The sequence below is a fragment of the Merops nubicus genome, unplaced genomic scaffold (assembly GCF_000691845.1).
Source record: "Merops nubicus isolate BGI_N331 unplaced genomic scaffold, ASM69184v1 scaffold32108, whole genome shotgun sequence".
Taxonomy (NCBI): Eukaryota; Metazoa; Chordata; class Aves; order Coraciiformes; family Meropidae; genus Merops; species Merops nubicus.
The window spans coordinates 12,501-24,616 of record NW_008628290.1 but is presented as its reverse complement, the minus strand read 5'-3'; the positions used below and the strand labels follow the sequence as shown (position 1 = coordinate 24,616).

Sequence of the window (12,116 nt, the reverse complement as noted above, 5' to 3'; positions counted from 1 at the left end):
TGCTGAATGGCAAAACAAACAAGGACTTCAAAATGTATCTTTTCTGTGTCAGTGGACTATATGTAGAACAAACAAACAAAAAACTTCAAATATTATCATCAGTTTTATTTTGTTAGTAGAAGTCTTTAAGGCATTTTCAAATAAATCCGTAAAATTGTTTTGGCAGTAAGTCTTTGTTGTTTGATCTCTTTTAACCCTAATCACATCTTCCTTTCAAACTCGAATGTCACAGCTAGCTCACACTCTAATTCTTTTATACCCTATTTCACCTCATGCTTGTGTGCTGCTAAAATGAATTTTTTTCTGGTTTTTTTTTTTTTTCTTTTTTTTTTTTTTTTTTTAATACTCATGTCTCTTGCCTCAATTTCTTAAGAATGTGTTTTCCCTTCTTCTTCTATAGGAATTTGTTTCTTCTTTTAACCTTCTATTAAAAAATTCAAAGGGTCATGCGGTTTTAAGTTCAGAGGGGATTATCACAATTAGGTCTCCTAGGCACTGCAAGCAATGAATAATAATAATTATGTAGGCTGAACCTTTGCACAGTGCAGGCCATATAGCAGCAATTGGTAACTTCTGCATCAGGTTCAGAAGGTTGGAACTTATATTTACCAATAACACTCTTCTAGAAGGATAACTAATTTTAGGTATTTAAAGATGGAGAACAGCAAAGAGGTTTCTTTATTCCACAGAATTAAAACGTGCATTTGTGCTGGCGGAAAGCTGAGGCAGTGAGAAGCACACCAACATTTTAAAGACAGTGAACCAATTGTATGTAGAATTTTAATATAGTGAATAATATAATAAAACAAAATATACACTATAACAGTTATGTATTATTGTATAAGACATAACAATATAACGTAATATGACAAATGTACTTATATAGTATAACCTTGTTATATAATATATTTGTATATGTTATATAAATAATATATATAGTGAATATACTTAGCATGTGCCTCATGTAGTATTTGGTAGCTTGAAGAGAGGTCAGATTAGATTAAAGTCCTCAAACCTTGTCTGGGCAGGAGACTGAGGTTGGGAAAATATCTTGCTAAGTGTCTGCAGGAACATCTCATGTGCTTGGAACATTCATCTTTTCGGATTGTATTGTAGGTATAAATAGATGAGTCATGAGTCAGTCAGAATTTCACATGCTAAAAGATTGAGGAGAGTTTAGCTGAAGCCTTGCTTTAATTTATGTTTTAAAATTGTCATGTTTTAACCACAAAAATACTAATATTACCATTTTATTGTAGGAACATTTTATTGTGGGCCATTTTATTGCAGGTTTTAGGTTGTGGTGTTAAGATCCTAACTTGACTTACACTCATTAAAAAAAAAAGGTCAAATGACATCCAAGAAGGGTTGGTTTAAAAGAGGATTGGAATAGGAGGTCCAAAGAATTAAACAGAGGAAAATCAGGTATTAATAATTGTGAAATCTATTAAAGTAATTTATTCACAATGTTACTTCTGTTGCTGAAAGGAAACTGCCTAATGCTTTTTCAAAAGCATTTACAAAATGTAATGAATTTTAAATGCCATTGGATTTAATGAATTTTTAAATCATGTGGTGATTCCTGAATTGGGTGGGCTTCTGATAACCACTTCTAGTTAAGGAAAATGTCTAAATTATTTGAGTAAGTGTTACAGCTCAGAAATGTATTTGATCAGTGAGGTGGTAGGTAGTGTTTCCAAAGTTGTCTTTCAGCTGTAGAACAAGTGAACAGAAGACAACCAACTAGCTTAGGGGGGAAAAAAAAGTTTATTTTTTAAATTTAGGGCATTGAAGTTTGCCAGTAGTATTTCACATAAGTAATTGGGACTACCTGTAGCCCTCAAGAATTTACATTACTGAAATGATGGATACAAATCTGGAAGAATGAGGAGAAGAGTTTAGTGGGGGAGTGGAGTCCATATGACTTTCTGGAAGTGACTCTGTTCTCATATCCAATATCTTATTTTCCTAAAGCACATGGTATTTTATTAACATATTATGGTGAATCAGTGTTAAGTCAATCTTTTTTATGGATTCTTTCTCCAGAAAATTTTCATCCATCCCTCATTTAAAAATATGTAATAGCAAAATAACTCATTAACTTTACATTTCCTTACTTGACCACCGAATCTATCTTAGTAGTTACCTGTTTCTCCTTGTGTCATCACTCAGATTGGAAATAGTGTGGATTATTTATGCTAAAGCATTCATTTAATCCTTAGATATATGAAATTCTTACTCTACCTTTCCAACAATGAGAGGCAAAATTCATGTACTCCAAACTCTTTTCTAGATATTGAAATTAAGGAATTTGAAACATCAGAAAATGTATTTGCTGGTTTTTGCTTAGTGTTTAAAGTGGCTTCATCTTCTTTGCTTAAACGCTTAACAGCAAAATGTCACAAAAATCACACATTATTTTCCAGACCAAAATTAATATGGATGGTTATGTGATGAATTCAACAAACTTGCTAATGAAGATACTAGAACAGTATTTACTGAGTAGTATCGTACAGTACAACCCCTTTTTAACTGTAGTTTAAACTGGGTTTATTTGGGTTTGAACAGTGTTCCATACACGCTATAGTGAAAGTTGGATGTTAGTGGCTTTTCTGTACCTAAAAAGTGCTTAACTGCAGGAAAGTGGTGTATGAAAACGTAGCAGAAAATTTTCTAGTTTGTTGTTGTGTTTTGTTTTGGTTTTTTTGGGTTTTTTTTTGGTTGTTTGGTTGTTTTTTTGTGTTGTAACTTGCTGATGATTTCCACTTTGTATGTGGCTAAAATGGAAAAACTTAATAAATGCAGACCAGAATCTTTACAGAGGTATTAAAAGTAAAAATAGTAATTTAAAGGAAGAGCTATGAAATAAAACATTGATTAGAGAATGTGTTGTAGTAACCCCTGCATTTGAGTTCTTGTGTGTTTGATGAAAGGGCTGAACCATACTGGACTATATTTCGATTTTTTTTTTCCCTGTAGATTACAACAGAGTGAATTGAGTATATGTACAAACGTCAATAGTTATTTTAGCATAGTGAGTCTTCCTTGGAGAGTTTCAATGATATGAAATTCCTGAGAAGCAGATGCTGTTATTTAAAAATAGCCTGATTCTGACATCTTAATTCACTAATTGAAAGCACTCCATAATTTAAACTTCAGTCAGCTGCTAAAAGGAGAGTCTGGTTATCGTTTTATGTCTTCAGAATTGCACTATTGTTTCTAAAATAATGCCTACACTAAAATTAAAATTTGCTGATTTGAAGAACCTTTCTTCTTTATGTTTTGCTATAGTTTATTATATTTTAGTATTAGAGATACAAAAAAAGCAAACAAAATTGTGATTGGAGCAGGATTATACCATTCCTCTCAGCTCAATCTTGCGTAAAGTGACCTGAGAGTTCTGGTGTTGGTGCTAATGTTAGTTGTGGTTCATACAGCAGGTTATTTGCCATATATGAGTATAACCTATTTGTGGGTTGCTGGCTAAAAATTACTGCACACATCATTTTTTAAAGTAAGAAATTCATTGACTGCTGAAAGCCTTTTTCAGATAAAACACAGAATACTTTTACTCAGTCTGGGGAAAGTTTTAAATACGGCTCACTTATTGTAGGTTTTTGTTCTCTGTCCTAACTTGTTCCGTGTCTGACCTTGTCTTTACTGTTACTATGGACCAAATCTATTGCAGTAGGTTGTTGGCAGAGATGCTGATTGAGAAATCCTTTCTCTCTGGTTTTACATCTCTGTATTTTTAATAGTTCTTGTTAGTCCATAGTTGACTCAAATTACCCTTTTATCTGACCTATCTTTTTGTTCATAACTATTGATAACATCATTATCCTTTCAAATTCACCACTTTAGCATCTTTGACACTTCACTGTGCTTAGCAGCTTGGTAGATTCTGCTTCCCATGTGTTACTGACAGATTCCCAATGCTCTTTGCTGCCTGTTGGTGGAATTTCATCTGGCAATGTTAAAAGCTTTCCTCCATAATCTTGAAGATTGTCACTTTAGCTAGTTTTGCCTCTTTTATTGCCATCTTTCTTGAGCAAAATGCTTCTGCTTCTACTTCGCATTTCTTTCTGTCATTGCCCCACCCATATCATTGCTGTCCTCTGGAAATTTTGCTTACTTGTCTTGGCTTCTTCTCTGTTACAATGTCAAAGTCAAGATTCTCGCTGTACTTGCAGTGCCCCATGCAACCTTGCTCTGTCTGCATCTGATCTCATTTCCCCACGTCCCCCAACTCACATTCCACATTCCTCACAGTCCTCTGACTTTATTGCTCCTTTTGTCTGCCTTTCATGCACTCATTTTTGCACTGTCTTTCATGCTGCCTATGTGCCTGGAACAGTCTTTAGCATCTCAGCCAATTTACAGCTTTGCATAAATTATATTTAATAATAAGACTAACAAAAGTTCATTATCTACATTATTTCAATTAACTTTGTACCTGCGTAAGTGGAAAACAGCCTGAGGGAAACTACTGTTAAACTTTGTTGTGATTTGTTATGATTCAAAGATACAGGCGCTGCAGGTCTTTGACAATTCAACATGATGTTTAAATTTTTAAACAATTTGGTACATGCTAAAGTTATTTTTTTTTTTTTAGACTGGAGATGTCAGATTTTTCTAATTCATAAGTGAGAAAATTACTTATTCCTGGCAAGTGAAACCACCAGAGGCTCATCATCATCATCACATTACCTGATACAAACTTCTCACCCTGTGATACATTTCACTTCGTTTTATCCTTAGTAACATGGATGTGGGAGGATTTTGAACGTTGGAGTAACTTCTTATGTACAAACAAAGCGTGTATTTTATGTTTAACTACCCCATTAAAACAACATACTAATATGCTTTAAAAAAAAGTGAAAGACAAAGTAATATGCTGCCCATCTGAGAATTTTTCTCAGCATATTGGCTATTTTGACATATAGTTTTTCATAAAATATTAGAAATTGTTTAATATTTTAACTTCCTTCTAACAACAGTGAAAATGAGCTGAGGATAAAACTGCGTGTGTTTCTCCAGCATCAGTGTATATCTGCAAGACAGGGCATTCTGCAGGAATTATACATAATTTTCCAAGTAAAAATGCATCTTAAATATATGGGGGATTTTGTGTGTGTGTTTAAATGGTTGTATTGCTACTGTTCACAGCTGAGTTGTGAAACCAAATAGATGTGCCTTTAATTTGTTTTTAAATGATCTCCTATATTATGGAGGTTATAATCTGAAGGGTGGCTGCCATAGTAATGTGCCAGTCACCATGGCATCTGAACATTATGAAAAGAAATTCTGGGCTGCACAAAGACAATGCCACCAATTAGGATTTCAAACTGATCAAAAGTGAGCGACCAAAAAAGTTTGCCAATAAGTGTAGCTCAGTGGATAGCACTAGAAGTTAGAGTTTGCTTTACACAGGTTTATAAAGGTTTCAGTACCGTGTGAATTTATAAATGAAAGCCTTAAAACAGACTTCAGGCGTTTACTGTGCTAAATTTTTCAGTTGCATGAAGCCTATAGCTGTAGGTTTTAATTTCACTGGCCTAGTGAAGAAGTAGTTTATAGTTCTCCTTTATATGAATGTTTAGAACTTTTCCCTCCTTACAGAATTTTTGACTTTAAACTGAAATTTAATGAGTTAATGAGGAAAAGAGGTTTTCTGTACTGATTGGTAAATATACCTAGTCTCTAAAACTTTTGCAGTCTGCTTTCTTAATACTATTGCAATTATCAAACAAACCTGAAATTAAATAGTTATTGCAAATCAAGTTTATTTTATCTTAAATAATTGATTGTGGCTTGCTGTTTGAAAGAGCACAACTTTGGCATGAATTCCAAATCCATGATCTTACCTCAAGCAGTTTGTTTAGTCAAACATTACTCTAGTAAGTCTTGCATGGTCCCCTACCCGACCAAGCCTGTCTATAACAACTAGTTTATTCTGTGACGAGTTGCTCAACAGATGTCCTTCTGGTAGAATAATGCAGCAGAATACTTGTGCGTTGGCTAAAATTACTTAAACTTTGATCACTTTTGTCCAGCACATCAGTCTGGCATTGTGCTTTATACCAACATAACACTTTACCCTGAGCATGCCTTTCAAGCTTAGAATAGCAGAGGAATGTTATTGAATTCAGTGAGTTACAGATGAGTTAATGAAAGAAGGAAAATACTGTTTTTTTCATAATGCCTTTCTGTTGTACTTTGGAATTAAAAGGGAATTTGAGGAATGTGACTTCTGGGTTGTTTATTTTTACTTCTGAAGGCTTTTTGAAAACAATATTATATAGTTCTATTGATCTCATGTTTCTGTAAGTAAGTTTCACTTGTTATTTGAAAGGAGTTCATTTTAGAGTTTTAGATTGTGACAGTAATACTAATAAGACTTTTTGGTGTGTAATTGGAGAAAAGTTATCTCACGGGGATAGTTTATCCTGGTTTTTAATGCAAGAAAACTGAAATAGCAAGAAGCATATTCTTGCGCTCACGGATCAGTATTATGTTTTGATGGGCTGTTGTGGGGTCAACGTGGAGTAATGACATCTCTTTACCTTGATACTACTGTGAAATGAATGCTGCACAGCAGGCTACCTTCTTGTTAAGAAGCAGTGAAGAAAGGCTGTTTGTTTTGAACAGTAGGAATGAGATCATATACCAAGTTCTATAGAGTTTGGACTTCCATAATTCCATTTTTCACAGGTGCGTGTGTATATTTGTGCGTGTATATATACAAGAATACACTATATATGTGTGTATTTGAAATGAATTTAAATAATTTTTTTAATAATTATGATATACTGGTATTTTTTAAAGCATAACAATGTGCTTGAATATGAGGAAGCACTAATATGAAGTCCACTTTAATGGCTAATCAATACTTCAGTATGCTGCAACAAAAGCAAAATAGTGTTCTTGTTTTAGGTTTTTTAAATAAAAGATAGTTGTAAATTTTTAAAATTGAAACACAGTTACCAGATTGGTCTCCCTGGAAAAATTCCCCAACAAAACCGATATTAACATAAATCTTATTTGGTATACATGTAATTTACCACTTTTACTGAAAAAAGGGAGGTATCTTAATTATTCTAAAACATACAATCAGTGTAAAGTTGAGCTGATAATCCAGCTCAAATAAATGTTACACTACTGAAATGTCCAGATAAGGAACCCGCATGGTCTGACTTTCATCCTTTGGTGAGATGATGTGGACTCAAGAGTTGGAAATAATGTGTCTTGCTCTTGGATAATACATTGAAGCCATTGTTTCCCACTCATCTGTGCAAAATATTTATAAAGCTTTAAACTGGTAGTGTTAAAATTATTGTCTGCACAACCTATATATTAGATCTGTCCAGAAATGTGAGATAGTTCTTCACAGTTTTTACTAAAGGGCAATTTGGTAGTATCAAATACTCCTCCTCCTAAATGTAGGGAGAATGAGCAACAGTAATTGAATAGAAGATCTGAAAACTGGAAATAGAGTAAGAGCACTGTACTTTGTGTTTGCTCCCTATATGCTCTGAATTTTCTCAGTTGCACTTGTTGGCAAACTCGGGCAGCAGTACCATGAAGTCTTTTGAAGAATGTTGCTCAAATCAACATGTGTGAGGAAACATGTATGTGTGCAAGTCCTCCCTCACCCCCGTAGCATATTTACAATGATTAGGACAGTTCTTTTTCTGCTTAATGTCTGCACATGTATCCTTCATCCATATATTAATGGGCTTGACTATTTGCAAAACTTGGAAGAAAGGATCTATGTAGCATTTCTCTCTGAGGATGATCCAGAGAAAAAGAGTTTTGGTGATATTTCATTTTTAGATGAAGATATACTGCCAGAGGTTGCATATATATTCTGTATTAAAAATAAATGACAAATAATGAGGGAACACATGCACATTCCATCTGTTTATATTACCTTCCACTGTGCTTCAGTGATGAAGATGGGGCAAGAACTGATTAATAGGTAAGGTCAAATTATAGAAAATTACTATATAGTGTATCACTTTGTTTTATTGCATTATCTCCCTAAGAAAAGTAGTTTAGAGTCATTTTTCATTAATTTCTTAGATATGAAATCTTTAAATATATGGATTGCATTGTTACTTCTCATTGTGGCAAATTTCTTCTTTCTTCCTCATATTTTTTTTTCCTTTTATTTTAAAAATAATTTTTCTGTTCAGAGAAAGTTGTTCAATTTAGGTTAAGTGCACTAGACCGCAAGCAAGGGCTAGCTCAAAAGTCTTTTCTGCTGACAACTGTGCATAATTTTTTTAACTTCACAGAATTTTTATTAATACTGGTAGTAGAAGTTAAAATACAATTAATTGCTATTTCTTTACAGTTGACAAGTGAACAAATGAAAAGCTAAAGAAGGCATCAGAGGACAGTTTTTAAAGTAGTCTTGGCTTTTGCCTTAAGTCAAACCTTATCAGTCAATATCTTTTGCTTTAATGTGTCAAACACTTAGTTCTTGTGTCTGTCAGTGTGAGGCTGTACAGGCCTCATCCTCAGCTAATCTATCTAGCGAATGGTCATGTAAAATACTGGTAAAATGTACCAAACCTTACTTTTATCTATTTGAGAACGTTTTTCGGGATGTAATACAGGTTGTTGAGATCTGTGCTTGGAAACTAAACCAGACTAAACCTATGAAGATGTGGGAGAATATTGTATTCCCATGTACCAGATTTGTGGAAGACAACCCGATTGCTCTCTGTAGGTGTTTCATTGTTCACAGTTCTGGTCCAGGCTGGCAATACTTGCATATACGACTTGTTTGTGGAGTCTTTATATCCATGTCTAAGATATTATTCCAAATTTGAGGTACCACACTCTATTCCAAGTAAAAAAGTACATCTTTTCTTATCCACTTGCTTATCACAAACCCCTTGATAAAACATCCCAGCTTTTTTATCTGTGATTAGGGTTTTGTAGAAAGAGTTTTGGAACTCTTGTATTTTGCAGTATTCTTCCTGTATTTAAAATTTTCAGCTCTTTCTTCTTTTGTCCCTTCCTTCCTCCTGACAACCATTATGTGAGATGATTAATGATAGCAACTTGTGTGTTAATAGCATGAGAAAAGAGTTGCTATAAAAACTACTTTATATGTATTTTGTTAATGTTTGAAATATGTTGTCTTCATTGAAAGTGTGCTTGTTAATTCATATTTTCATATTTAATATGCTCACTTTTATTTTTGCATCCCATTCAAGCAACTAATTTTATTTCTTATTACATTTGAAGTAGCATGAATGTAAAATTTTTGGGTGAAGCAAAATACATAAACTAGTAAACTTGTAACAGATTTTGTTATTACTTTCTGCTTCTCTTCACTTTGTTCATTACTTTGTAATACTTTTTACTGTGAAAATGTGTATTATGAATTGGTTTACACATTTATGATGGTGAAGTAGTAATGACCCAGTATAAATTATAATTTATAGTTTTTAATTATTTTCTTTCAAATAGTTTGCTCAGTTGCTTTTGGCGGTACTGTGTGTAAACCTGTGGTACAGGTATAAATCTCTGAGTGTTGGAGGAACCTGTTTTACCATAGGTAGAAAAAAGCAAAATCAAAATCTTGGGATTATGATGCAAATAATACAATTCACCTTGTGTTGATTTTGTTAGAGCAAGTTCTGATATTTTTTTTTCTTTTTTTTTATCAGGTGAAGCGGAATGTGTATGACCTAACTAGTATCCCTGTCCGTCACCAGTTATGGGAAGGCTGGCCTCCTTCTGCCACAGATGACTCAGTAAGTAGCTTTGGTTCCCATTTAATTTCTACCTACAAGTAGCTGATTTTACTTGGATTTTTGGCTGTAAACGCTCAATGCTTTTACCATCTCATATGCAGTAACTTAACTTTACACGTATTTCAGGCATTTATACTGAATGACACAAATACTAAAGTACTGGATTCCTGAAGCACAAGGAAATTATTAATGTCTGTCAAATTTGGTGCATGTTTTAGACAAGGAGACATGTTCCTAGACTGAAGCAAAGCTGAACAGTGTTTTGACGTTGAAGAAGTCTTTTGTAGTGATTGAATTTCAGGATCAAGGTCCTGCTTGTTACATGTATTTGGGGCGCATGCCTAGATATTTTGCGCAGGAGTGTACATTAGTTCACCACTGTGTGTAGGTCTGCACCTGGCTTTAAGCAGGAGGTTCCTGTCAGAATCAGTGCAGAGCTTCATTTGCTGTTGAAGTATCTACTTTGGTTCTTGCTGGTCCACTAAGATTTAATGCACCTTTGCAAGGTTATGTTTTGAAATAGTAAATAATATGTACGCAGTATAATATGTGTTGAACTTTCAAACGTATGTTGCAGTTTTTAGAAATTACCATTATTTAGAAATAGAGGGAAATCTTAGCTGAGCTGGTGATGTTAGTATCAGCTAACTATGATTTGCCTACAAATTCATGAAATTGTGGGACTTAACTGCAGAATTCCATTAAATATTAGACTTGCTTCTTTGCATGATTGTCCCTACAGTCTATTCTACAGCATGTCTTTCAATTTTGGCTCAGATAATTTTCTTCTAGTAGTATGTTCCCAATGCCAGCTAGGGAGGTCAACCTTTATTTAAAACAACAACAAAATCCCTGAAAAGACTGAAATAATTATGTAGTTATGTTGTATGTAGATTTTGTGACCTGAGAAAAATGTAAAAAAATGAACTATTTATAATTTTTTCAAAATCATTTGTTTAAGCTAGGGGTTGAACCTGAGTATTTACAAAGTGAAAATGGATTTTTCTACATATTACCGTTATCCTCATTGCATTACTTTCCTGTCTGTTTCTACTCTCTTGCAAAGGGAGAATTACTGTTTGTATCACCAGAATGCTGCTTTTTTTTTGCTCTAGGTAAAGGATTTATGCCAAAACCAAACAAACAAATAAAAACACACCAAAAAAACAACCCACCACCAAAGAACCCCAAACTTGTAAAATATTTCTGTGTTAGTGTTTGCAGTAACAGTAGTTAAGTTTGAGAGAGGTGAGTAAATCTATGTCCATGTATTCAGGACCATATCTGAGACACAATAGATGTAAGATCTGAAATAACAGCATGGTGTCATGTGGTAATTACAGTCTTTGAAATGTGGATCCATTTTAATGTTTTATTAGTTTACATTAGCCTAAAAAAGAATTGGGAACTCAACACTTCTAATCCGTTTTCCCACAGCTGTTAGGTTTTCCTGTGTTTCCCTCCCTCTGCCCCCCTTTCTTTTGAATAGGATACCTCACATATGTAAAACTCATCTGGTTTAAGTCTGTTTTTATAAGTGACATTGTTGCAAGTGAATTTTTCCTCTTTTCATCTTTAATGAAATTGGTGAATGTTGAGTCATCTGCTCGAAAGCAGGAAAGTCCTCAAAGCTCATCGCTCGAGTCTGGTGCAGCTGAGACTTGTCAGCTGTGTAAACAGATTTGAATATGTTACCAACAAAAATATAATTAATTTCTTTCTAAAATTAGAGGCCATAGCTTACTATTTATAAAGATTTAATGTTAGCAATGACTGTCTGCAGTTCTGTGATCTGAACATTTTTTTCCATTGCAAATTAGAAATATTCAGTGATTACTTCAGTAATTAGTCATGATGTCTTTAGTTCAGTGGCAAATTTTAAAAATCACTTTTTCCATCATGAATTTTTCATGTGCTGCATTGTACAGTACTCCATTGCAATTAAAGAGTTAAAGAACGCCTTGATTGAAATACTTTTTCATTTACATGTTATGCAGCATAAGAAATACTTTGTAATACCACAGGAGGTTTTTTCAGTGCAGTTCTCGTTAACCTTTGGCTTAGCAAACAGGACAACTAAATAGACTTCGCATAATTGGATTCCTGTATCATCTTGAGTCTCTTATGAACCTGACAAACTACAGTCTTCTGACATTATCAGGAAATTTAGTGGAGTCAATAGTCATTTAAAACATTGTTGCTTCATCTCCCTTCAGCGTTAAGATATGTTCTCTGCTTGTACTATCTAATGAAATATGGGATACTGTATGAATTGTCAATAACTCTTTCAGACCCTTTTGCACTCTTTCACCAGGGAAGTGGATATCAAAACCTTCACAAGCAGGA

The 12,116-nt window shown here is 33.9% G+C and overlaps 1 protein-coding gene across 1 annotated transcript in view; it reads left to right on the top strand.

Moving 5' to 3' along the window:
* Positions 1 to 9,770, top strand: part of LOC103778993 (FAS-associated factor 1-like) — a gene marked incomplete at its 3' end in the record, with an annotated part of 68,761 nt that extends 58,991 nt beyond the window's left edge. Inside the window, exon 8 of the mRNA XM_008946611.1 lies at positions 9,684 to 9,770. Coding sequence (XP_008944859.1) covers positions 9,684 to 9,770 — 87 coding nt within the window. The remainder of the gene's footprint in view (positions 1 to 9,683) is intronic.
* Between the last annotated feature and the right edge of the window lie 2,346 nt (positions 9,771 to 12,116).